We start from the raw sequence: 26,302 nt of genomic DNA, 5'->3' as shown, positions 1-26,302 counted from the left end.
CTCCGACACACAGAGGGAGGGGTTGGAAGATGGGATTAGAAAAGGTGAGTGCCCGTCGTAAGGATGGCTGAATGACATTTGTGGAAGACTATGATTCCAGGGGTCCAGGATGCACATGGGATCTGGTTACCCAGGAAAATGTATCTATATACATAACTGCATCCTTTTCCAAAAAATTTCAGACTCTTGGAAGCCTGGCCATGCCCCTTTTGGGTCAGCAGACACCATTCAAGGATTCCTCCTATAGGGGAGAGAACCCTCAAACGGAAAAGATATAAAGGCCACCACGTGCAGCTGTGAAGGTTGGGCACTACACAAGGTTCAAGGGACACCGCTCATGGAGAGAAGTGTCCCCTGGAGTTGTGTAGGATCACCAGGGCCTCAGGGTCACCAGAGACAACTGGACTTGAAGAGGAATGGCTCCTGTGATCATCTGGGAGATCCATCAGTGGGACTGTCCAGAATCCTCACCTCTGAGTCAGTCAGTTCAACCCAGCTTAGAGCCCTCTGCAGCAGCCCCAGCAGGTAAGAACCAGTCCCAACATGCACCCCTGCAGAGACGGCCCCCGCTACCAGCCCTCCACCCTCCACGGTTCTGCCGGGGGAAAGCTCTCCTTGCCCAGGACCAGCTCCCAGATCTGCCTTCTGGGCCTCACACCCCAGCTGCCACTTTTGTGTGGGGCCAGAGCTTCTGAGACCTGGGGTTCAGGGCCTTGATCCCCACAACCCTCCCTCGTAGCCCCGGCTCTGCCTGGCTGCATCCGCAGGGTGGTGACTCACAGTGGGGGCTGTGGCGAGGGCTGGCTCCGGGGGAGAGGCCTGGGGGTGCAGTGAGCTCCCGGGGTGTGCAGACCGTGTGGTAGGCTGCAAGACAACATGGCTGGTTAGAGTTGGGGTCAGGGGTGGGGGGCAGCCCAGGGGACACAATGCAGCCCGCCTCACCTATGATCATGACAGCAGTCCCAGCCAGCAGGGCAAAAAGTGTGAAGAACATGACCTGGTAGGAATCCAGGAAGTGCTGGAAAAGGCTGGCTCCATCTGTAGTCAATGGAAAGACAAGTTACCAAACGGCCACGTGGAGTCCCCTTGTGTCTCTGTGCGTGGCCGGAGGGCGAGACGGCCTGCCTGAGGCCTGGGGCAGCAGCCGGTCCTGTGGGGCTGTCACTCCAGCGTTCTGTCCTATTCCATCTTGGACCGACCCGCGTCCACCTGAGGCCCTGCTGGGAGGAGGGTTCAGTTTCCATACCCATTCCGGGGAAGAGCAGAGCTGTCTGGGGGAGTTCGGAGGGTAAGGGTGGCCCAGGAGTCAGCCATGTGCCTGGAAAGGCAAGGCAGTGTGGAAGATGTCAAGCCAGGAGCTGCCGTCATGAAAACGGAGGTCAGGGTTGGGCAAAGGCTCTGGACAGGGATGTTGCCGCCCTCAGAACTGAGGCCCATGCACCACGGGAGCCCGGCATCAGCTACCCCAAATCCACTCCTCCTTTGGGGCCCTGGCTCGGGGTGGCCCAGACTGTGGCTTCCTCTTGCATCTCCCTCTGCCTCATCCTGGGCCCCTCCTCCTCCCCTAAATGGACTGTCCTGAGTCAGGACACATCCCTGCTTGACGGGAGGAAGGAGGTGGCCTCTTCAAGTGCCCCTGACATTGGCCTTAGCCCCTCAGGCTGTTCCTCTCCAGACCTGACCAGGCCACTTCCCTGCTCTCAAGAAAAAGCCCAAGCTCCTGGCCAGAGGTTCGAGCCTCCTCGTGGCCCGGCCCCTCACCCTGCACCTCACCCCAGGGCCCTTCTGACTGCTCGGCCCTCCCCCTGGCTACTCATCCTTCCAGACCTGAAGGAAGCAGTCCCTTTGAACCACACCCTCAGGCCAGCAGGTGTAAAATCACCCGCTCCGTGTGCCCCCCACTTCTTGAGCCCCATGTTTAGGATCATTCCTTTCTCGCTGCGTCTGTAATATTCCATGCCCTGTTTGAGGTGGGGGCTTCTCAGGCATCTGCCCAGCACATGCGCTGCTGTGCAACAGGTGCTCGTACACGACTGCGGGATAAATGAGGCATCCGTTACTGAGCACCTACTGTATATGCTAGGTAGGCCCTGTTCTAAGTGCTGTCCCCACATTCAGTACTCAGCTCCCAGTTGGGGAAGACCAGCGGAAATTATAATTAGTTGTATTAATTATTCCCTAAGCTGACAGTGGGGAACAGGGCTATGGAAGGAGATGGATTTACATGGGAGTAAGTTTCAGAATTTCCTAATATCTGAGCAGGGAATGTGTGAAGAAAGGTGGGTTTGACTGAGGTGGGGACGTGGCCAAGGGGCTATCGGGGGGAGAGGCGTCCCAGGCAGAGGGAACAGTGTATGCCAAGGGCTTAGCTGGGAGTTGCATGTGTTCCCAAAGTAGGAAGAAGGCCAGCGTGGCTGTAGCAAGGTGCCCAAGCGGGGAGACAAGTCATCAATGGTTTGGGGAGGCAGATTATGGGGGGCCGGCCTTTCAAGACACTGGAGAGGCTTGGGCTTTACCCCCCAGGGAAGGTGGGTGCCAAAGCAGTGTTGAGCAGAGGAGGGGGTACGATCCAGTCACATTTCAACAGGATCCCTCTAGCTACCCGAATGGGCCAAATTCACTTTGTGGGACAATCTGCATTTCTGAGTCCTCCAGGTCTTGAACCGCCCCCCTCCTGCTCTCCTGCCCAGATTTCCACCCACAGCCAAGACCACCCGGACCGGCCCTCCTCGCCCAGGTCCATCCCAGCGGTGTCCCGTCCCATGACTCACGAGGACCAGGCCCTCGGCGATCCATCACAAAGGCCACGGTGACCGGAATGGTGAGGGCTTGGTTAGTCATGGGGCTGGAGAAGGTCAGGGCGGTGGACAGAGGCCCCTGACTGCCAGCTGTGGGATCCGAGATGCCGACTGTGTATGTGATGAAGCTGGGGAGCCCCAAAGACTTTTCCTTCTCAAAGGCCAGCACAGCTGGGGACCCTGATTTCACCTGGGAGAGACAATGTGGCTGGAGAGCGGCACCCCCCCCCCACTTCCGCCTGACATGCTGTGCTTCCCTCTGGGGCCCAGACGGTAGGGGTGGGGACCCTTCCCTGGTCCACCTTCCTAGGTAGGCGATGACGCCTGGGTACTTCTAAGTGACAGCATGAAATCTGCAAAGTCAGGGAAGGAGCATACTGTCTACACTTGGGAGTGTTTTTAAGGAAAGGACAAATCAATATCATTGAATTCTAATCAAGTGCTCTTTAAAAAAATGCTAAACCAACATGAACTACCACCAAACGCCAACTTTCCAAGGCAGCAGCCTGGAGCTCTGTTAATGGCCGATCGCCAGCAGCTCAACCCCTGGGCTGGCGGACCCTCCATCAGCAGCAATGAATTCATCGCCGTCTCGCTCCAAGAACGTTCATCCATGTTCACGTTTGCTGCAGTGAGACCAGGGATACGGCAAACGGAGGAGCCAAAAACCCCTTTGCCACATCACCCCAGATCTCTTACCGGCCTGCTGGGCTGCGGGACCTAGGACATCGTTCACCCAGCATTCAGCAGATGGGGAAACTGAGGCCCAGGGCTAGGGACTTGTCCCCAGTTGCGCGGGCGTCGGTGATAAGTTAGGGATTACAGCATTTCTTCCTCCCCCATGTCAGTGTACGTTCCTGCACTGACTTCATTCACTGAACATACTAAGTGTTCACTGAGCACATACTATGTGCTAGGTACGCTCTGTGCTGAGTACTGCCCTCGCATACCGAGCTCCTGGTTGGGGAAGTCCGGCAGCATTCCCGGTAACTAATTCAATGATACAAGCTCACAGATAATGGTATGGGGGAAAAGAAAAGGTTAAGGGTATTTACGTTTAAAAAATCTTTTTTTCACTTTTAAAGAGAGGTGGTCCTTGACTTCCACCTTTCACCTCGTCTTCCCTGCCTTCCGGTCCTTTCCAAGGCCCCCGGCTCATGCATGGACGCCACTCACCTCCAGGTTCTCGAGAATCTCCACGGTACCAAAGACCTTGACCTCAGAGCTGGTGAAGTGGTTGCTCAAAAGGATTTCAGCCTGGTCGGTGTAAAGCCCTGGGCTGAAGGGCACCTCGGCACCAACATGCTCCCCAGAGATGTGGCTGCCGGGGATGGAGGCGGTGACCAGCAGCGCCGTCTTCTTCATGCTGAGGTGTTTCAGCTGCTTGTCCGTCAGCCTGTGCATCGTGACTGAGCAGAGGTACCGGCCTGTGGAGACAAGCAAGCTCTGAGTTGTCCCCTCTCCCACCCACGCCCGGACGCTGCACTTTCTCCTTGCTCTTCTAACTGCAAAACTCCTACGCATCCTTCAGAGCCCAGGTGAGGTGTCACCTCCTCCAGGGACCTCCAGGGATGTCCCTCTTCAGCACCCCTGATCCAGCTTGGACACCCTTTCTGTGACCAGCACTCTCGCTCACTCCTCAGAATCCTCTGCTCGCCAGATCCCCACTGCATTGACGTTGCCTGGGGAAGGAACGTCTGGGCCAGCTCTGCATTTCAGGGCCTAGCCATCCTGGCTCTCAGGATGGGGGTGAGTAAATAATGAACAGATACCGTGACCCGATGCTGAGCTACAGGCTGAGCTGGAGCGGACTCCCAGTATGGCCCGTGGCCCCAGATAACAGCAGAAAGTCCTCTGAAGGTGTGGATTGGGGCTACCTTGGTGCTTGTTGGACCCTCCACGCCTGGCCCTGGGTAGATAAATGAGTTCAATGCACACTGTTGAGCAATGCCCTGGAAAGTACCTGGAACCCGGATGCCTGGGCTGGAGTCCCCTCTGTGCCCTTGCCAGCCAAGTGCCCCTGGGTGAGTCAGCCTCCTTGCTGGCCTGGTTTTCTTGGATCAAGTGGGGATAACTTCACACCCCCTCATGGGGCCGCATTAGCCAATAAACAGGGCACGGGACCATCAAATGCCTGTTCTGTCCCTGCACTTGGGCCCCATACAGGTGCCCTGAGGACATACCTCCTGCATCTTAGGCAGCGGCCTGGGTGCTGACCCCGGGCCATGGCAAGCTGCAGGCTGGGCTTATTATGGTCTGGCGTCGTGCCCTTGCTAACTCCTCCTAATTAAGACCGGGCTGCATGTTCTTGGAAGGAACTGAAGAATGGTCCAAATGCTCATCGACAATCATTATCATAATAACACTGGGCAGCTCCTGTCGAGGACTCGATAGTGTATGTTGGGCACCGTGCTCAGCATACGGCAGGAACTATCCTACTGAACCCTTGAAGCACCCCACGTGGGCACCCCCCTTCTCAGACACTCCGCACCACGTGGCCAGCATGCCCGGGGTCAGGCAGTCACTCCAGCCTGTGGCGCGGGCATCACGGGCAGTGGAAGTTCTGATCGGACACACCGTGGGGCCCTTGGCTAGTTAACAAGGAAGGGCCCTTCTGCCCAGCTCTCGCTTGCACCGCTCAGCTCTAAGGCATCATCCTTCCATTTCACAGAGGGAGGCAGCCTTAACACCCACTGGCCCTGAGGTAGGAAGAGCAGAAAGGGACCTAAACCCAGGCTTTCCAACTCTGAAATGTGTCCTCTGCCTGCTGCATGTAGGTGGGTGCCGAGGACAGCCATCGCCCAGCATTGGACCACCAACCCCGCCCAGCGGCCGAAATGAATGACAGGCCAGAGTGGTGGCATCGACCGCCAGGCTGGGCTCCTGACAGACATGGCCCTTCCGGACAGATGGCTGCCATGAGCCCGGCACGCCAACAGGAACCCTCCATGCAAGCCAGTCGTCCCATGCAAACCCTTGCAAACGTACCCAGAGTGGCATCAAATCCTGGTTCTGCCGTGAAAACGTCACGCGCTGGGAAATCGAAGACATCTTGCTTGAACTGGAGGTGGCAGCTAATGAGGGATTCTGGGTGCAGAGTCTCAATGGTTTCCATCTGGGAGGGAGAGCACTCACCTGGAGAGGGGAAGGGGTGAGAAGGGCATGGGCCAGACCTACTAGGCGCCCCACCCCGGCCCCCCTGCACAGGCTTCTGCATCCGTCTGTTAGAGCCCTGAAACGAGGGAGCAAGAGCAGGCCAGGTGCAGGCTAGCCGGGCCGCGAAATGCCCCACATTCCTTCCACACAGGGCCCCCCGAGGGCTGCCCAAAGCTTCGTGACAGCACCACAGTTTATAAGAGCTGGGGAGAATTCTATGGGGGAGGAGGGTCATTCCGAATCATGGGCAATTTCAGATCAGAATTTCAGCATTTGGGCCACAGAGCCTGCGTCCCGCAGCACAGCAGATGGGTCGGGCCCACTAATGCACACCGTCTGTTCCTGTCGGCAGGGGGAAAATGGGCAATTTATTTCTGGACTTCAGGAGGGCAACAGTTTCCCACTAATACATTGAGTATCATCTCGGCAATTGTGCAGTATTGGCCCCGTGCCCTGAAGTAGGAAAAAAGAGGTTACATGATGCAGAAAAGCTACCTCATCAATCAGAACAAGAACAGTGGTATTTAATTCCACTGGGTACATGGTTTAAAAAAAAAAAAAAAAAAAAAAAAAAAACCAAACCAGCCCACATCGATGTATTTATTTCTGGCAGTTGCTGTCCAGGGCTGTCACGGGCAGGGCCAGGGTCGGATGTTCTACGCATGACTTGGAAAAGGTAATTACAAAAATCAAAATCGGCCGCGAGGCCTGCTAAATCATTACTTTCTTGGGATTACCGGCAGTCAGCTGGGGCTTTCTTTACTCGGCTGCCCTGGGGCTGAAGTGGCACTTCCAGCTCAGACACAGGCAGCTTCCGGGTGCCGGGCTCTTTTAGAAAGAACACTCGGGTTTCGAAAAAGCTGGAAGGAATGGGCCAGCAGGGGTTAAATGCTTTCTCTGCCTTTGGCGTGAGTTTAAGCAGGGCCACGGGGAACCTCCTCCCTGCTCGTGCGACTGGCGGGGCCCCTCCCCAGACCAAGCAAGCCCCTCACTCTTTACCTCTCAGGTTAGAGCCTCTGTCTCCCAAGGTGACGGTCACTTTGGAGGCCTCCTGGAAGCTGGTCTGGCCTGGGCGGACGGAATGGGCCACGATCCTTTGAGGGACACCGATCGCTATCTGGGGAGGGAGCCGAGGCAGCTGCACTGAGCACCGACCACGTGTGGGCTCAGTTCGGGGCATTTTTGGGACCTCACCCCATTGCCTGGGATGCAGGCACTGCCCATTGCACAGGGGACAAAACTGAGGCTCCACGTCTTTTTGAGACTTGGCCAGATGTGGCAGAGCTGGGCTTAGACCCCAGGCCGGTCAGACTCTGAAAGAGCTGCTTTTCCTAACAGCGGAGTGCGGTGCTCAACAGCAGGTCTGAATGCATTCAGTCCGGGGTGGGCTGTGGGATTTGGCTCCTGGGACAGCGGCAGATCACTTCTCTGTTCATCAGTTTGCTTAATTAGTCTTTCAGCAATGAGAGAAGGAGCCATTTTACTTTACTGTCATTTATTCAAAATAAATCAACCTGACCAAAAGGCAACTCACACAGCCTGGGTATTGAACGCCCCTCCAGACTCCAGTCTTCCCAGACTTTCCCCTGCTCACCCCCCTTGGCCCAGCCTGCACTGGCTGCACCCAAACACCCCAGTCGTGCGCCCCTCTTAAGCTGGGATCACCCTCCCCCCTCCCCCCGCAGAGCCTGACCCCATCGGCCCTCGCAGGCCCAGCTCCAGCATGGTCCCCTCCAGCCGGCAGGCTGTCCTCCCACCTCTGGGCAGGCGCTGAGCACTTCCTGCCTCCCACAGGATTTCTAGCGGAACGTGATCTCGTAAAGAGCAGGGATGGGGTCTCACTCCTCCCCAAAGCCCAGGCAGCTCCTGTGGCTGACACAAGAGCACAGGCAGGCCGTCAGGCTGGCCCCATCACCTCCACGCTCACTGGTGGGCACACACATCCGGGCCCTGGTTCTTCCCACCTTCTCCTGTACTCCTGGCTGCCTGCCATCTTGTCCCTGCTTCCTCTGCCTCCTCCCCCCACACCTGGCAGAGGGGGCCCAAGGCCTTGCTCTGGTATGTGCTGCATGTATGTGCACCCGTCCACTCTCAGGTCTTCCAGAACCACGTCTGTGCTGTGGACTCCCACCCCATCTCCAGCTTGCTGTCTTGGAGCTCCAGAAACACCTGCTGCCTCATCACCGGCCTCACCTACAGGAGCTGCAAACGCCTCCAACTGGCCACGCCTCCATCCACTCATCATCTTTCCCCAGCGCCGGCCCCTCCTCTTGCAACCCCCTACCGCCATCAAGGCAAAGGACCGACATCCACCTTGTCACTCAGTCCGGACGCCGGGGAGGTCATCCCCCAAAGGGTTGTCCCTCAACCCCTACTTCCAAATGGTCACCAGGCTCTGATGACCCTCCCTTAGTTTCTGTCCACCCAACAGGGCCAGCAGAGTGCCCATCCTGTCTCCTGGCTCACTACCCCTGCAGCTACTCCCCATCTCTTGGGCTCTTAGACTCCACCAGGCACTGGATACTCATTCCAAACATTACCTCTGATTGTGATCACTCTTTACTTAAAAAAAAAAAAAAAAAAAAAAAATTCTGACAGGGATGCCTGGGTGGCTCAGTCAGTTAAGCGTCCGAGTTCGGCTCAGGTCATGATCTCACAGTTCCCGGGTTTAAGCCCTGCATCGGGCCCTGTGCTAACAGCTCAGAGCCTAGAGCCTGTTTCAGATTCTGTGTCACCCCCTCTCTCTGTCCCTCCCTCCAAATAAATAAACATTAAAATTTTTTTTACAAAATTAAAAAAAAATTAAAATAAAATAAAAAACAAAAGCCCTGGTAAATCCCTACTGGGTCTGGCATAAGCTTCTCCTCTTTGCTCCAGAATAGTAACAGGTGCAGCTAATACCTACTGAACATTTGCTAGGTGCTGAGTACCACTCTAAGTGCTTCACATAGGTTAAATCTTAATCCTCTTGGCCCTCTTACCTCCATTTTACAGACACAGAGAGGTGAAATAACTTATCCAATGCCACACAGCCTCTCAGTGGCCTGGCTGGGATTTGAACCCAGGCAGCCTGGCCCCAGAGCTCACGTGCTTCACCAGGAACTACCCAGAACACAATGTGCGTCACACGATCTGACTGCAACGCCAGCCTCCACACTCCCCCCACTGCCTATGTTCCAGCCATCGGGGCTCGACTCTTGAGCCCTGCACACTTTTGCCTACGCCGTGCCCTCTCCTCCAGCCCCCCCTCCCACCCGCCCCTGCCCACTCTCCGCGGCTCCTCCTGGGAGAGCACAGCTTTATTAGTCACAAGGTGCCTCTATCTGCAACCCGCTCACCCACTGCAGAGCCCCGGCACTAAATATGCAAGCTATTAGGTTAAACTGCTGGATTCGATCACGTGCACGCTGGCTCTAAAATGAGACCCGTTTGGAACGCAGCCAGACGCTGCTCATTGATTCATTCTCGGCTGGAGATAAATAGAAGAGAGAACGGTTTAGTTCACCTCCAGAAAGACTCAAAAAGTGACTTGCCGGGGAGGCTTAACTTTGCCGGTGATGCCAAATGGCCACGCCGGCCCGCCCGCCCCGAGACTCCTGGGGAAGCACCCACAGGGGACACTCCCGCCCTTATGCCAGCGTGCGTGGGAGTTGGGGGGGCGGCCCTGGGAGGTCAGCCCTTGTCATGACACCATTTTGAGCGTGGGAGGCAGGGGCCTGGGAAGGAAAGGGCACCTGTTCCAATCCTGGAGGAAGTGGGGAGCAGACCCCAGACTCACGACTCCAGATCCTGACTGCCTAGCAGGGTGCTGGTGCTTCTTTTTTTTTTTTTTAAAGGGAAGGGTGCCATTCAGGATAGAAAGCCGAGGCTTTTACCCCAAGAGGGTGAGCCACGTATGCCCCGAAGCCCTACCTCCTTGTAGGTTCTCAGGTGCCCAGCAATCTCGTAGTAAACCGTCACAGATCCCGCCTCTTGGGCCACAGCCACGCCCGTCCTGGGGTCGATGCGGAGGATGCTGTGAGCTGAAGAGCTCCAGGTTCCGGAGAGGCCTGGGAGAGAAAGCCCTGGCTGTCACTCATCTTTCCCACGTCTGCCATTCCCGCCCAGCCCTGTCACCTGGGTGACGCTGCCCCACCACCATGCTCCACCCTGCTCCCGGGGGTGCTCACCCATCACCCTCAGGGTAGAATCCACGCCACTGGCCTCTGCACCCTGGCTCTGGCCCCCGCCCCCCACCTCCCCTGGCTCCTGGCTGCGGCCACCTGGAGCACACCTGCTCTCTGCCCGGCTGTGACCCTGCCCAGAGTGAACCTCTGGCCCTATGTTCACTCCAGTGCTTCCCTGCTTGGAATCTCTTGATCACTTCCTTGTCCTGGGATGACCCGGGTGCTGAACCTCCCCACGCACCACCCCTGCCCACCCCCGACTGTTTATCAACCCCTTTGGGCAAACAAAGCAAGTGTCAGGTTCAAGAGCATTTCTCAGTTAAAAGCCAATTGCATTATATAACAGATACAACAAAATAACTCAACAGCCACGTTCTATTTCTGGCAAATTGTATTTGCTTTCTTTTAAGGGCAGTGTTGAACGTCTTTTTGAAATGAATTTAATTAGGTAAAAAAAAAAACCAGGGAGTCAAATTGCAAAAAGAAGTTGAGTAACGTAGGTGGTGAATCTACAGGTGGCATGGGAACAGGCCCGATAGCTGTTCTCTCCTTACATTTCCTTCTGGATGTGGGCTGTTGGCGATACATGGTAACCACTAGCCACGAGATGAACTAAAATGAAACACATAGCTCCTCGGTTGCATTAGCCACATTTAGAATACTGGATCGTGAGTGCCCCGTGTCAGACAGTGTAGATATGGGATGTTTCCACAGTGCTAGAAACTTCTAGCGGACAGGGCTATACGAGCGCACGGGTTGGCCAGCTTCCTCCACAAAGGGCCAGATGGCACATCTGTTGGGCCGTGCGGGCCCAGAGGTCTGTGATGCCAGCGCTCAAACCCGGCAGCTGGAGGGTAAAAACGGCCCCTGACAACATGTAAATGAGGGTGTGCCAGAGTTCCCAGGCACTTGTGTTTGCAAAAAGAGACAGCATGCTGGATTTGGCCGGTGGTTTTCTGACTCCTGCTCTTGAACGTCATGCCAGCCCTGCTTGTCTCACCCCCACGACAGGAGCCCGCTCCCATCTTTGGGGCTGCCCCGGACTCAAAAGGAAGCCCCCCACCCCGACCCCGGCCAGTATCTCTCTCTCTCTCTCTCACCTTCCAGGCCGACCAGAACTGTGGCCAGACAGAGGACGTCCCCCACCACCACCGCTCCGGACAGCTCCGGGGAGATGGCCTGTAGGACGGGCAACGGGACGAAGTCGGACAGGCCCACGTGCTCCGTGTCCCGCACGCTGAGCAGCGTCAGGCCCACGCTGATGGTCCGGACGATGCAGGTGTTGTTGGCGACGCCCTTCCCAATCTGCACGAACTCGTCTCTAGGCACAGGAGGGGGATGCGGGCTCTCAGTCTCAGGAAAGAGCCCCCAACTCCGGAGGGAGAAACATAGCTGAGTCCTCTGCTGGGCGAAGCTTCTTGCTAACGGTGGCCCCAGGGCGTCCCTCCAGCTTAAGTTTACCAAGCAGCTGCCCAAACCTGGTCTCATCTCATCTCCCCTGGGAGGAGCCCATGGCCCACAGCACATGCCCCACGTCCCAGGAGGGAAAGCTGAGGTCAGAGGGCAAGACGAGCTTCGAGATGCTTGCTGGTCCCTTCCCAACAGGGAACAAGGACATTCTCAGGAGGCATGGCCTCTGCCCACTTCCTCATGGGTAGCTATAAAGCACCGAGACCAGGGCCTGGCACAGTGAGTGCTTGGTCAACACCAGCCAATGTCGCTCTGGTGGAAAGGCCCAGACCGGCAGGTCTGAGGGGTAGGGCCTCTGGCTTCGTCTCCTCTGCCACGCCGTCTCTCTTCGGAGCTCCCGCTGGTCTCTAGGAGACAGGCTCAAGGGCCGGCGGGACTTCTGTGGGGTAGCTGAGGGGCTAGGAGGAGCTGGCTCCATTTCCTCCAGGGTGGCCTGGATCCCAGACTCATGGATGGCCCATACAACGTGCAAAGAGCTCCACACTTTGCCAGACGCCTTCACGACTATGGCTTCAGCTGCCGGCCCCAAGGACTAGGCATGTTCCCCGTATGACAGGTATGGAAACAGAAGCCTGGAGAGGTGAGCCGCCTGGTTTGGGAAGGCGCCACAAAGGCCAGAGCTAGGGCTTGAACGGGCTCCAACTCTGAGCCTCAGTTCCCCCACCATGCTAAGCCCCCCCTACACCTGGCCCTGGGCGTGCTAAGCAGGCCTGTGAGGAGGCCAAGTTGCAATGGTCACCCACACCTGGATACAATCTTCTGCCCCCCCATAGGCCCTAGAACCCCTGCCCAAGCCATCCTTCTTCCTATGCCTGATGCTTCTCTCTCCTCCTCTGAGCTAGTCTGCATGCCCCCGGGGCAGTAGTTCTCAACCTTTAGAATCGCCCGGAGGTCTAATTAAAACAGACTGATGGTGGGGCCCCTGGGTGGCTCAGTGGGTTAAGCATCCCACTTCAGCTCAGGTCATGATCTCGCGGTTTGTGAGTTTGAGCCCCGCGTCGGGCTCTGTGCTGACAGCTCGGAGCCTGGAGCCTGCTTCGGATTCTGTGTCCCCCTCTCTCTGCCCCTCCGCACTCACGCTCTGTCTCTCAAAAATAAACATTAAAAAGAAACCCCAGGTTGTTGGGGTATTTACAGGGCCAGCCAAAGTGAACCGCATGTGGAGCCTGGTGTTCAAACCCCGCGTGACCCTGAGCAAGTGGCTTGACCTCTCTGGGCCTCTACAAACAGGCGGCAGTGAGGAGTCAGCGAGACGTCACGTGGAAAGGCCTGTACACACACAAGGGGATGCAGTGAAGGTCAGACCCCTTCCTCGCCGGCACCAGAGCATTGGAATGTGTGTGCCTTGCTCTGACCAACTTTTATAACGTCTGTGATCACTGATTTGCATCCGCTGATCACAGGGCCAGTGCAATGGCCAGGGTGGCTACGTCTCCGCTGCAGTCCGGCTTTCACGAGTACAGCAAAGTTTATCACAAACCCCAACACCTGTGTCTCGCTTCCGGCCCGCCACGGGACATCGCCAACAGCTTCCCGACACGTGGTGGTACAGGCTCTGTGCCCTGCCTTCCCCTCACCACTGCCTCCCGCCCAAGCCCAGTGCTCCCCCTGTGGTCCCGCAAGCACAACACGCTCCCTCCTCAAGACTGAAGGGAACAAAGCTCCCTTCCAGTGGCACGGAGGGTCTAGGGGACTCAGCCGCCCCCATACATCAAATCCAAGTACAACTGACACACATCTTCACGGGGGAGATGAGCATCACCCACACCGTACCTGTTAGTCGCAAAGCTGAGGACCGAATTGTGAGCATGGAAGGTGTCTCCGGAGTTGTCGTGGAAGTGGACGGTGAAGGTCACGGTCATTCCCAAAGGCAGGGCTGCCAGAGCCTCCTTGTTCTGGGTGTGCAGGGCGGGGCTCATGGCGAGCCTCAGGTAAGACACAGGAGATACCTGGGGACAGTGAGCAGGTGTGGTGATGACTGCCCTGGGGACCAGCCTCCCAGGGAGGAGTCACTTGCCCCCAGTGGGACCCGCCTCGGGAGGGATCGGGAGGCTGATCGACTCAGGGGTCACAGAAAGAGAAAAGGCCTTGGTCTGCTAAGCGTCCCAACCTGGTGACAAGAATCCCACCTTCCCACACAGTGGGCTGGCCTCACTATAAGAAAACCCCCCAATCTACAAGAGTCAAAACCCATGACTTTGAAAAATTAGATCATTATTCACATTGGCAAAAATTTCCCCTGGGCTTTCGATGTTCAGTTTCCTTCGAAAACCAGGCTCTCTGGGTGTTTAAAGTGGAAGTAATGCCCACTTGGACGGCAGAGGAAGTATTAACCAGGAGCCACGACGTGCTGGCAGGTGCTCCAGGGAAAGAATCCCGGAGCCCAGAAACCCGAGCTCCAGGGAGAGCGGCCCTGGCCCTCCAACTCCGGGTAAAATCTATCCTGGCCAGAAAGTTAGCTCCGCTCAGAAGACCCAATTTCTTGGATAAAGATCGGCGGGTGCAGCGACCTCCACTCAGCTGGTGCTCACTACGTAGTTGCTGAGGTAGGATGAGCAGGAAGCTGCTTTCACCGACTCAAAAACCAGGCTGAAGGTTCCCTGCCAGGCATTAATTACGGAAACAAAAAGACATTATTAAGGAAACAGATCTGTGACCACGGCAAAATCTCGAACGTGAAGTCATGTATCTTGTCGGTCACCCAGGATTCAGAAAGTGGCTATGACGAGATAGTGGAAGGAAATTCCGGGGACCCGACCCGAGGATGCTCGAGGAGGAGAAAGTTCCCGTCACCACGGAGCACGGAGGGCAGAGGGACATGGGAAGCGCCGTGATGTGGCCAGATGACACGACCTGAGCCCGGCTGACCAGACCCTGACTCTCCACCACTGAAGTGACTCACTGAGCGAGTCATTTCCATGGTGAGTCCCGGTGTCCTTGCCTGTGAAATGGGTCACTGAACTGTACATGCTGCCACATGTATAATGCAACCATTTCTGTGTCAGGTGCCCAGCACATGCAGTCAATGTGCATAGGCACCTATCACGTTCCAGGTGTCGGCTGCCCAGTCAGGACATGGGTGCTGGTCCCAGCAAATCACGGGCCTCGCTGGGCCTCAGTTTCCCCATCTATGAAATGAGGCCACTGCATTCAATCTCCAAGGGTCTTCCGCTCTGACATCTAGAAGATGCTAGAACTTTTCAGCTAGGACCTCTGCCCCCAAGTTATTCTTCAATAAATTCTTACCTACAATTTCTCAGCTGGAAGGTGATAGATCTATTTTATACCTGCGAGGGGAGATTTTTTTTTTTTTTTTACCTTGACACGATTGCTTTCATTACTCCAAAAAGCAGGAAAGCATGATCCTACCTTTACAGCAAAGAGGATGGTCTGGTTGGCCCCAAAAGGCTCTTGGGCAGTCACTTGGATTGTGGACATCCCAATCACGGACCCTGACGTCAGGCAGCCTTTCTCGTCAACATGCACGACAGGAACCTTCTCCGGCCCGTCCAGGACGCGGTAGCTCAGAGATGCTGCTCCGTCCCTTTGGAAAAAAAACAGACTCGGTTTTTCAGAGTGTGGGAGCGGGTCGCAGCAAGGGGCCCGAAATCCCTGCCCTGAGATCCAGTCATCTGGGCTTCCCGATGGCTCCTGGGAGAAGGAAAAAGCCTGATCTTAGCCCCACTGTGCATTAGGACCTGGGTGCTCAGCTCAACTTCAGCCTCATCAGTCACCCACGGGAAACTTAATTTGCAAAACTGATGGTTCCAAAGAGGGCGCTGCTTCTGGGAGAAGAGGCTGAGGCCTGAGCTCCTCTCATCAGCTGCATGGGACACATGCTGTCAAAGATCGTTTCTGGGGCAAACTTCCCCATTTGCTGCCATAAGGCAGCCTGGCACAGTGAAAGACCATCGTCAGGCAGAAGCTGAGTGCAGTCCCAATGCTCCGCAAACAGCTGTGTGCCTCCTCTCTTGGCCTCGGTCTCCCCAGCTGTGAAAGGGAAGCAATGGTGTTGCCCTGTCCTGTTTCCAAGGGCAGGGAACGGGATGAAAATGGGCTGCTGGCTCAGAAAGTGGTTTGGGCTGGGTGGGAGACACATCTCACAGTGTTTCATACTCTCTTTCAGGCTTATTACAGAACAAAGAAACAGCAGGGAGCAAAGGTGTCCAGCCCCCAGGGCCTGTCCCCCTCCCCGTGCTCTTTGCGTGCAGCCCTACAGACCCTCCTCAGATGACCTTAAAGTAAATGTTATTGCTTCTGCTTCAACTTTCTCCCCCATCAGTAACCCCTTGCTGGAACCTGCAGAATTCCTCTTCATCCTTTAATAGCTCAAGCCTCGCTATCTCAGACAGGCCTCCCCTAAATCTTCGCACAGAAGGCCCTTCTTTGGGCCTTGGCTTAACCGTTATACCTTGTTTCGTTGTCCCCTTCTCGTGCCGTACTTCTCGCTTCCCCACCAGCATGTCATGCACCTGTTCCAAGAGCCTAGCACACAGCCTGGCATCTAGACACTTGTGCACGAATGACCACCACATGTGTGCGTTCCACGGAACACGCGAGCACTCCTGTGGTCCTTACAGCCCCTCCCCCACCGTGCAACTGTAGGTCACGTGCAAGTCATTGCCACCAAAAGCGCCCCATTTGAATGCAAGGTGGGAATGACATTTGCAGACAATGATGTGCATCCCCATCGAGTGGGGGGTCTTGTTACGTGCAGGTCTGGGGTCTGCATTTTAACAGGCTCCCAGGTGATGCCCATGCTGCTGGGTCAGGAATTATTCACACTGAACAGCAAGCTTTGAAGACAAAGGGGCATTTGAAAATTTAACTCTTCCAAGGTAGCATTTCTTTCCCTTTAAGGTAGCGGGTTTGAGCAGTGGGCATTAAAACCTTTCGAGGCTACGGGGAAGATAAGAAGGACCCTTGGGAACACGTGATGCGGAGCAGCAGAAGACGACATCCATGGCAGAGAGAGGGGGGAATGCAGAAGCCGCACCCACTTCAAGCCCAGGAAGATGCCGTTCGCTTAAAGCACCCGCGGCTCCTGACAACTTTGACAAATGAGCCGTCGGATGCCGAGCGCAGCATCTCAGCCCAGCTGCAAACAAGCGCTGAGTCACGTACCTGTTTGTCTGAAGCTTTATAAACGAGTTGGGCGACATTAATATTTGCTCTGCTTCTATTTCAGGGCTCAGCAGCAGCAGCTTTTCGAATACCTAGAATGGAGGGAGTTTTGTTTCCTGTCATGCTACTGGAGTCACGGCCAGGCACCAGCTCCCCTCCAGGGAGGGAGACCAACGGGGAGGGAGACAGGAGGATCACTGTTGCCAGCACCTGTCAGGTGGCTGGGGATGGGACGGGGAGCGCTGACTTTTAAGAGAGGCCCCGACGGCATCTGCTTCACAGAGCCAGGAAGCACGGGCCCCTCTCCAGATTCCCGGTGATGGGGACATCTCTCTGGGCACGGAAGGCAGCGTACAGAGTTACAGGACCCGGGGTCTTGCTTAGCTGCTCCTCAGTGTGACCATCTCAGAATAACCCCCATCTCACTCCCTCCTGCCATGCTCCCACGGGATCCGCACAGTGTGGGTACGGGGCATGTTGGCGAACCAGGGCAGATGATAAACCTGGTAATGTCCGAGTGAATCTGGTCATCACTCCCCAGGAGCCCCGGGGCCCTCGACGGCTCCCCAGCCCATGGTTGCTGCACTTATGGTAACTCCACACCCCTCCCTACATGCACCCTAACTGCCCACCACCCTTCCAAGTCCCTTTCTCCAGGAACCCTTGGAAGGACCTTCCTTGGCATCCGGGCCTGGATGCTGAGCACAGCTCTGAGCTCCCCACTGGCTTCTGATCTGATCAGACTGGCTGGATCCCAAGGGCTCGGTTTTCCAAGACAACTCCCTCCCTCCCAGCACTGCTATGTTCTGATCATATATGTAAGTCTAGATTTCTTCATCTGTAAAATGGGTCTAAAACTAATAATCCTTGCCATGTCTGTCTCAAAGAGCCGCAGGATTCTAGTAGCAATGTGCGTGGCAGCACTTCCAAAATGGTGAATGATAAATGACCTTGGGAGCTAGATGGGGTTCTGGCATCAGGGGAGTCCTTCCACTAGGCAGATGGCACCCAGAGTGGAGCAGACTGGTTTTGACTCGGATGCATGCCACTGCACAGGAAGTACATGCAAAAAATGTCTCCTCCTACTTCCTATTTGTCTTAAATGCATATTCTTTATTGTCCCTCTTTATTTTTTTTAATGTTTATTTTTCAGGGAAAGACAGAGAGAGACAAAGCATGAGCAGGGGAGGGGCAGAGAGAGAGGGAGACAGAATCCGAAGCAGGCTCCAGGCTCCGAGTTGTTGGCACAGAGCCCGATGCAGGGCTTGAACTCACGAACTGCAAGATCACGACCTGAGCCGAAGTCAGATGCTTAAGTGACTGAGCCACCCAGGCGCCCCTATTGTCCCTCTTTAGAGGTAAATTAAGGTGCAAGAGAGATCTTACTTTCCTGTTAACTCAAGTTTAAGAAAAGGAATAATGCAAGCACCAGGGTCAATGGCAACTGACAGGTGGTCTCACCATCGGGGAGAAGCGGGGGGCAATGGGGCCAGGAGGGGCTGCTTCCCATCTCCTGCTGATTTTGGCACATGTGGAAAAATGCCATGTATCTTCAGGACAAGCTGCCTATTGGATTTTTATACATCTTCCTATTTTTAAATGTTCGCAACAAATAAAAATGGTTTCGGAGCACAGAATGAGCCAAATCAAATACATCTGTGGGCTGGATCCAGCATCGCTAAGTCTCTGACATACCCAAACCTCCAACTGCTATCAGCTAGGGAAACTGAGGCACAAAGATGCTCAGTGACTCATGCAAGGTCACAGAATTCGAAGGCTGCAAAGCCCCGTCTTTATCCAATGAGAAGGTGCCAGACATGCTTTCATTTTCAACTGGGAAGAACATATATTTGCACGTGTCTGTGTTTGTATTTATCTGTGTATACACATGTGTCTGTGTCTCTGCATGCGTATGTATGTTACGTGTCTGTGTGTGTTTGCGTCTGTGTGTGTGTGTGTGCATGCACACATGTGCAGCCTGAGGTGAGGGGGGTTGGTAAATGACAGTTTCTTTCTTTGAAAATCTTTACCCCTGACTAGGTAGGCGCCTAGGTTAGAAAATGCTTTATTTCTTCTTGAAGAGGGGACCTGATCTGTTTCTTTTCTCACATTCAGGAGCTGCTTTCAATTTTTTCTTGCAATTTTTTTTTAACGTTTATTTTTGAGAGAGAGAGAGAGAGAGAGAGAGAGAGAGGGACAGAGCCTGAGTGGGAGAGGGGCAGACAGAGAGAGAGACACAGAATCCGAAGCAGGCTCCAGGCTCTGGGCTGTTAGCTCAGAGCCTGACGCGGGGCTTGAACCCACAAACCGTGAGATCATGACCTGAGCTGAAGTCGGACGCTTAACTGTCTGAGCCACCCAAGTACCCCCAATTTTTCTTTGCCATTTAAGGCATCCCAGAGGTTATTAGGTCCCAGATCCTTAGTTTCACTGAGGGGCCCTGACAGTCAGGGGAGGGAGGAGGGCAGACTGGAGAGAGAGACGCAGGCACTGAGGCCTGGGCGGGAGAAAAACTGCTGAGCTCCTGGTCCTGACTCAGTGGGGCTCCTCTGGGGGCTTGGAGCAGGCCCCTCCCTCTCTGAGGCTCGGTTTCCATCTGTGAATCGATGGGTCACACCGTCTCCCAAGCCGTACACACAGCACAGCCCTCCAGGCCTTTCAGGACCCACCACCCACTCACTGCAACCTGGGGGCACACTCTGACCCCTCCCCCCTAAGGCCTCGGGCTCATCATCAAGCAGCAACGCCCACAGCGCCTGCCCCACAGGCTTTGGGAGGCACTTCACGGGTGAGGCAACACTGGGGACTGGGGAATGGCAAGTCCGCCTCTGGTAAGTGGTCTGTGAGTGTTTGCGAAATAAACACAGACAATTCAATTAATGCCCCACTCAGACAGTTCTCCGGCTTCTTTCTACCATGAAAGTGCCTCAGACTCCCAGCTCAGGATTACCCGCTCTTTGGGGAATACATCAAGCTATTTCGGACCTCCTGGCCTGCCAGCCATCCGCCCCCACCCTATGCCCTCAGGCAGCCCCATCTCCGGGCTCCCCCGCAGCCCGAGAACTCCTCAGGTGTGGGGTGGCAGAAGGGCTGATGTGCCCCCGAATGGTCCCCAGGGGGAGAGGCCGCTGGGTTGGCACCTCCTCTCCCTCTGACGGTGGCTTCTGCCCACCTGTCCTTTACCTGGATTTGGATCTCGTCAGTGAGCTCTTTGGCGAGGCCGTGCAGCTGTCCAGCAGCGGGGTCCAGAGCTTTGACCACCACCCTCAGCCCGGTCCGGCCTTTCACCCGGCCGTGCACGTTCATGGCAAAGTTGTACTGTGACGGGAGCCGGAGCGAAGCCTGGGATGGACACCAAACAGGTTCTCAGGGAGGGCCAGGGGCTCCAGTCCCCCCGACATCCACCTGCCTGTTCTCAAAGGCCGTCGCCTCACCGCTCCAGCCAGGGCCCGCTAACCCATCACAGGTGCGGAAGGCGGAGTTTCACGAGGTTCATGGGTGCATGTGGGGGATGTTGGGCCAACCCAGGCGGGCAGAGCTTCTCAGAGCCCTTAGCGTGTGGGGTGGGTGATGAACCGAGAGGTATTTGCTAGACCTGGCAGTTTTCCGCGAAGGGACCCTCTATTCTGGGATGTCCGTGTTATGGGAACAGTCTGAGGAAGCCCCTGGCACTGGAGACAGGACCCTCCCCACGATGCACAGACAAGGCAAGAAGAAACCTCTCAAAACCACCCCACCCTCGAGTCCTGCATAACCCAGGGAGGGCACACTAGAGTCACCAGGGCTGGAACCTGGTCCCATTGTCCCATTTCCCCACTGGCTCCCTGGGCCAGACAGGCATGTCCCTTCCGTATGGGCTCGTCAACACAACGAGGGGGTTATAACTACTCGTCCAGCTCTGAGGTCTGAGGAGAGGCCAGGGTCGCTCTAAGAAGGGCTAAGGGGAGGCGGGTTTGCCCTCTGGGGTAAATCTGGAAAAAGCCCCAGGGCTGTGAGGCATGGCCTCAGAAAGAAGGTCAGAAGTACAGACTAGGGGCCCTGACTAAGACCCTGTGACGGCCTGGAACTTTTGTGATTTCTCCACAAGGCTGCCTTCTGAAGGGGGTTACCTGCGACGCCCCTCTCTGGCGCTTAGCAAGAACGTGCTTAAAGTGGAAAGGGTTGCAGGCAGTCCGGGACCGGGAAGGAGGGAGAGCTAGGAGCCCATATTCCTGGTCATGAGAGGACTGGGAACGGAGGCAGGTCACTGGGGGTGGGGGGTGGATAGTGTCTGGGAGAAGGTGTCCCAACGAGCCCTGAGAGAGAGCAGGGCAGGGCCAGGACCAGCCTGGGAGGGAGGGGGCAGAGCTCATGTGCAGAAACGTGGGGAGAACCCTCCCGGCTCCGGACGCCGGTGCACGCAGGGGGCAGGGGACTCTGGGGGGGGGGAGGTTACCTCCTGGTGCCGCCCCCGGATGTCCAGGATGTCCCGCTTGGTGACAGACCAGTGGAAGGTCAGGCCCGGCACGGCATTGCCAAAGGAGAAAGGGTTCTGGCTGTTGGTGATCCCAGTGATGTAAACAGGCATCTGCAGGAGAGAAGCCAGGCCCGTGACCAGCAGAGTCCCACCACCAAGAGTGCCCCCCCAAACCCTGGGGCACCTCCAGCAGCCCGGGCGCTTTCCTGTCTCCTTTGTGCAACGGGGGCCCTTCCTCCCTAACCAGAGAAGGGCCTGGCACAGGGGCGAGAAGCTCTGGTGAAATAGCAAATGAACAAACAAGAGACAGAGCCAGCCCCTCCGCGCGCGGTCCTTCTTGAGCTGTGCATGGCGTCTCACCTTGGCTGACAGACCCCCTTGGTGACGTGGCCCCCTACAGCCCCAGGGGGCCTGCAGCCCCCTGGGCAGCCCAGCGCACGCCACCCTGCCATCCGTGCCTCTGCTCCTCTCTCAATCTAGCAGGGGCTCCCTGCTCACGTGGAATGGGCACAGGTGGGGTTCACAGGCTCCCTCAACCCGTGCTTCCTGAGTGCCCACCAGGGGAGGCAATACCGCTAACGGGAAGAATGGACTCCATGCCAGGCCGCCTGGGTCAACTTCCAGTTCTGGCACTTACTAGCCATGTGACCTTGGGCAGAGGCCGTAAGCTTTCTAGGCTTTCATTTCCCCACCCGTAACATAGAGACTGACACCGGGAGCCACCTCACGGCTTGTTGATGAGCGTCTAATGAGTCACCGCACAGAAAGCCCTGAGGTCCTGCTATCCAAGCGTTGGCTCCTGTTCCCTGCCAGGTGCTATTCCAGGTGTGGAAGGGTGACAGGCTCGGGGGAGGGAGACACAGGCATCACTCAATAACTGTGCTGACACAGAACTGGAGAAGGGTAAATGCTATGCCCACGAGGGCTTTGCGCCGGGAGCGAGAACACACAGAATGCCTGCGAGGCCTAGAGCAGGAAACGGTAGGGCTCCTTCCTAAAGCTCAGTCTGACCCCAGAGATAAGCAGGGGTTGAGCAGGAGAGGAAACAGCGACCTAGCAGCGACTTCCACTCCCCGCAAGCTCAGCCTGAACCAGAACTCGGAGCCTGAGACCCGCCAGGGGGCTGCTCAGACAGTGACACCGGCAGCAGGTGTGGAGGGGTCCCCGTCTCACCTGGGTTCCCGTCCTCATCCGAGTGATGGGGGCACGGATCCTCACCGCCTGGAGAAGCAGCACCTCCACCTCCACGAGGTCCTAGGGAAAGGGCTTTGGGCTCAGGCTGGCTGGGGCAGGGGGGTACTATCAGCCAACAACAGGTGTTTCACCAAGGGACCCCTCCAAACAGGGAGGCTCTTGCCAAGGCCAGCTTGGGAGCTGCATGGCTGGAAGGTGCTCACGGATGTCCAGCACCACCCTCCTCTTCTCAAGGAAGCCTGGTTTTGTGGGTGGCTCACCCCACCCAGATCTGGCCACCGTTCCTCCCGTTCCCTTGGGGCTCCCAGCCTTGTCCTCTGAGCCTGCAGAGCTATTGGATGGAGTTGTTCCGGGTCAGCACCAGAGAGACAAGGGGGCGGTGACCGGACACTGTTCTTCTCTAGGTTGGGTGGCCCTCACAGGACAGGATTCCAGATGCTTCTGACCCTAAATCTAATGTGTTACTCTCTGTCAATGATCAGGGTATTGGGACAAATGCAGGATACAGATAGAGTCTGGTTAGAGCAGACTGTACACTCTCCTTCATTCTGAAGTCTATACTCTTGTTAATCTGGTCAAAGGTTAACCTTATCAGGCTTCTTTATAGTGCTATTGACTCTGTTGAACCCAGGCTACCAAAACCCTTAAGCAGCCTTTTCTATATTCTGAGCCCACCCTGTGTCTTGTGATACGGGCTAATGCCTGGCATATAGTAGGTACTCAATAAACATCCATTCTCTTCCTTGCCTTTGTCCCTTTCACTGCCCAGTCTCCTTCTGCCAGTCCTGGCCCATGCTTTGGCCATGGGTGCTGATTCTATGATCTGGTTTAGACAGATGAACTGGGAGCTTCTGAGCAGAACCCCCTACACTTTGTGGACACGTGGGCCTCAGGCTGAACCACTGCCTGCCTGGGCTCTAGGAGATGGATTTCAGATGGAACTGCTGGCAAAGTTGCTCCACCTGCCCAGGGGTGCCGGACCCTCCCCCGGTTCCTCTCCCACCCCACCCGATGAGAGACACACGGAGAGAGGTGGCCCAGCAAGGTCAGACCACAAAGAGAAGTGGGGCGCCTGGGTGGCTCAGTCAATTGAGCGTCCGACTCTTGGTTTCGGCTCGGGTCATGATCTCACGGTTATTGGGTTCAAACCCCACATTGGGCTCCATACAGACAGTGGGGAGCCTGCTTGGGACTCTCTCTCTCTCTCTCTCTCTCTCTCTCTCTCTCTCTCTGCTCCTCCCCTCATTGCACACTTTATCTCTCAAAAAAAAAAATATTTAAAGAAAAGAGAGAGAGAAGTGGCTGGGAGGGAAATGCATGGCCGTCAGCTCCTCTGGCCATAGTTCCAGCCAGCTGCCATCTCAGCCACCTGGGCCCCCAGGGGGAGAAAAATAGGCTGGTTCCCGAAGCCCTAATCCTTTCTTCAGAAGAAAAGAAAAAAAAAAAAAAAAAAGGCAAGGCCTCGTTGGTCCTTCATCTTCTCCTCCAAGACGTCTATCTGAATCCCACTGTATGCCACAGGGCAGATTTCACATTCCCGACACTTTGTCTTTATAAAAATCAATAGGTACAATCAGGGCATCTACCTCCACGATGCAAAAGGACTTTGTGGCTTAACCGGTTACTTGCAGAGACACTGAAACTCCGGCAAACAGGAGTAAATCAATGAACTCAATGTCAGATCAAAGTCAGCCGCAGGGAAGAAGGGCACATCTCCAGGGTAGTGCACAGAGCCAGCTCCCCTGGGTGCCCTGTGTTCAGATGCTATGAGCTCATGGGAGCTCATGGACTCCTTCCAGGGGGCCCTGAATGCTGGACAAGGAGCAGGGTGACAGGGTTCTGAAAAGGCTGTCCACAGTCACGTTACACAAAACAATGCTCTTCTTAGAGCCCAGATTTCTGGCACGGTCACGTCCACGCTGCAGTCTCCCCTGAGACGCTTCCACAGGGCACCGTCAGGGAGAATCCAAGCACTCTGAGCCCTGCTCAGGAGGTGGAAACCATCTCCCGTCTCCCTTTCGGACCCCGGTGAGGTCTCTACCCCCTGGGAAACAAGGGAAACTATCGGACTTAGAAGCCGACTTTCACCCGCCTAGTGTCAGTGCCACTAATGAGGGGCAGGAAGACCCTCCTGGGGGGAGGACTCCCCTAGCTCGGCCTTCCATTGTCTCTGCTGATCCAGAAAAGCGCTTAGCAAAAGTCCCCGAGTCCAGCCGAGAGGCTTGGGGGATAACTTAAGTTCATTGGTGTGTGATTCAGGGTCTCCTTTTCTCCTGGAAATAGAACTCTGGGTCTGAAACACTACTGATGTCCGATCGTCCACATGCTTGGAGCAGCCTGGCTACGCACGCCCCTGAAAACACACACTGCGATCCACGAAGTGTGTCGGAACTAACAGTAGCCCCTTTTCCATCAGAATGTCCCCAAGCCCTGGCCCACTAGCTGTGCCTCAGGACCGTCGTCTGGAAACAGGGTAGCCGTAGACCCCCTGGGGCAGGGGTGTTGAGAGAACTAGAGGGCTGCAGGCTGCGTGACCATCATGCACTGGAATGTCCCCAGGGCAGGGATGGGTTGGAGACCAGGCTCTGTCCCTTAAGGAGCAGCTGGGGAGGGGCGCCTGGGTGGCTCAGTCAGTTAAGCATCCGACTTCAGGTTATGGTCTCACGGTTTGTGAGTTCAAATCCCACGTTGGGCTCTATGCTGTCAGCACAGAGCCTGCTTTGGATCCTCTCTCTCTCTCTCCCTCTCTCTCTCTCTCTCTCTCTCTCTCCCCCTCCACCACTTATGTGCTCTCTCTCTCAAAGACAAACATTTAAAAAAAAAAGAGCGCTTGGGGAGACTCAGTCTGGAGAATTCTGAGCGATCTTGGGGGGCCCCAAGTTGGCTAGGCTGGCCCTGGTGGGGAGTCAGGTGGCAGACAGGGGCTGTGGACTCAGAGGGCAGAAGCAGGACCCTCAGAGAGGGGTGGTCCTCATGAGCAGAGCCAGAACCCAGTTAACAGACTTCCTCCCCATCCCAGCTGACCAGCACCCCAGCTCTTGAGGGGCGCAGTGCACCCCAGCACTTAGAGGGCTCATGCCCAGGGAGGCTTCGGAAGCACCCACGTCCAGTGGAGCCCACGCTCGTTACCTGAGACACGATGACAAGCTTGCCGGTCTCAGCGTCCACAGCCTGCACGACCCCAGACACGGTGCCATTGCCAACGGCCAGCCCCCGCACCAGCCCGGCACTGTTTACCACGGCAACGGTCTCATTGCTGATGGAGAAGAGGATGTTGGACTGGGGCTGGGGGCCACCCTCCGAGGTGATCTGGAGTAGGGAGAAATAGCAGTGCCCATCAGCCCCTGCCTCATCCTCAGAGCTCAGGGCCCGGAGCACCCCATCTTAGCCCTCTGGCGCCCAGGAGGGCAGGCCAGCCTGGAGCCAGGCAGGGGCCACGGGTGGGGGTGGGCGAGCACGCGGCCTTTGGTTCCTACCTGCATCATAGCCCCGATGATCAGCGTCACCTTCCTGGGTATCAACCTAAACGGGGGAAAGACCTGCGTGTGGAGACACAAGAGAGAAGGGGGCCGTCGTGTTCCAAGCTCACGCAGCTGGGCAGAACTCACCCCTGAACATTTTCAGGGAGGCACGGTGCCTGGACATCCCTCCTCTGTTAGAAGGGACTGGCGAGGGCCTGGGGTCCTGACCAGCTCTTGGGGGGGGGGCCCTGAGCGCCCCCCACCCCAGGATTTCAGCCCGCCAGTGGGCCTGAGGATCTGTGGTTCTCAGGGGCATGTTCTGTTGTTTACAACGATGCTTCATTTCACCAGATGTGAAACCCCATGAAAAGAAAGACAATTTTATTCATGTGAGACCCCTGCGTAGAGCAGTGGTTCTCACGGCACGGTCCCCTGACCAGCAGCACCAGGGTCACCTGGCAATCATTAGAAATACAC

The 26,302-nt window shown here is 56.1% G+C and overlaps 1 protein-coding gene across 3 annotated transcripts in view; it reads right to left on the bottom strand.

Annotated features, from left to right (window-relative positions):
• Window positions 1-26,302, bottom strand: part of NUP210 (nucleoporin 210) — a 109,340-nt gene that overhangs the window by 1,926 nt on the left and 81,112 nt on the right. For 2 of the 3 annotated variants that reach the window (XM_023250061.2, XM_023250060.2), the window contains exons 24-39: window positions 25,841-25,903; window positions 25,494-25,673; window positions 22,344-22,424; window positions 21,150-21,281; window positions 19,898-20,056; window positions 16,715-16,806; window positions 14,960-15,134; window positions 13,364-13,539; window positions 11,221-11,441; window positions 9,867-10,003; window positions 6,954-7,071; window positions 5,787-5,933; window positions 3,975-4,225; window positions 2,772-2,988; window positions 943-1,038; window positions 781-864 (exon numbers count right to left, since the gene is read on the bottom strand). In XM_023250061.2, coding sequence (XP_023105829.2) covers window positions 781-864; window positions 943-1,038; window positions 2,772-2,988; window positions 3,975-4,225; window positions 5,787-5,933; window positions 6,954-7,071; window positions 9,867-10,003; window positions 11,221-11,441; window positions 13,364-13,539; window positions 14,960-15,134; window positions 16,715-16,806; window positions 19,898-20,056; window positions 21,150-21,281; window positions 22,344-22,424; window positions 25,494-25,673; window positions 25,841-25,903 — 2,329 coding nt within the window. Of the gene's footprint in view, window positions 1-780; window positions 865-942; window positions 1,039-2,771; window positions 2,989-3,974; window positions 4,226-5,786; window positions 5,934-6,532; window positions 6,815-6,953; window positions 7,072-9,866; window positions 10,004-11,220; window positions 11,442-13,363; window positions 13,540-14,959; window positions 15,135-16,714; window positions 16,807-19,897; window positions 20,057-21,149; window positions 21,282-22,343; window positions 22,425-25,493; window positions 25,674-25,840; window positions 25,904-26,302 lie in introns of those variants that run through there. The other variant, XM_023250062.2, reaches the window with a different exon arrangement.

Source organism: Felis catus, chromosome A2, assembly GCF_018350175.1.
Source record: "Felis catus isolate Fca126 chromosome A2, F.catus_Fca126_mat1.0, whole genome shotgun sequence".
NCBI lineage: Eukaryota > Metazoa > Chordata > Mammalia > Carnivora > Felidae > Felis > Felis catus.
The sequence above is the reverse complement of the archived record's forward strand: the minus strand, read 5'-3'. Positions and strand labels throughout refer to the sequence as shown.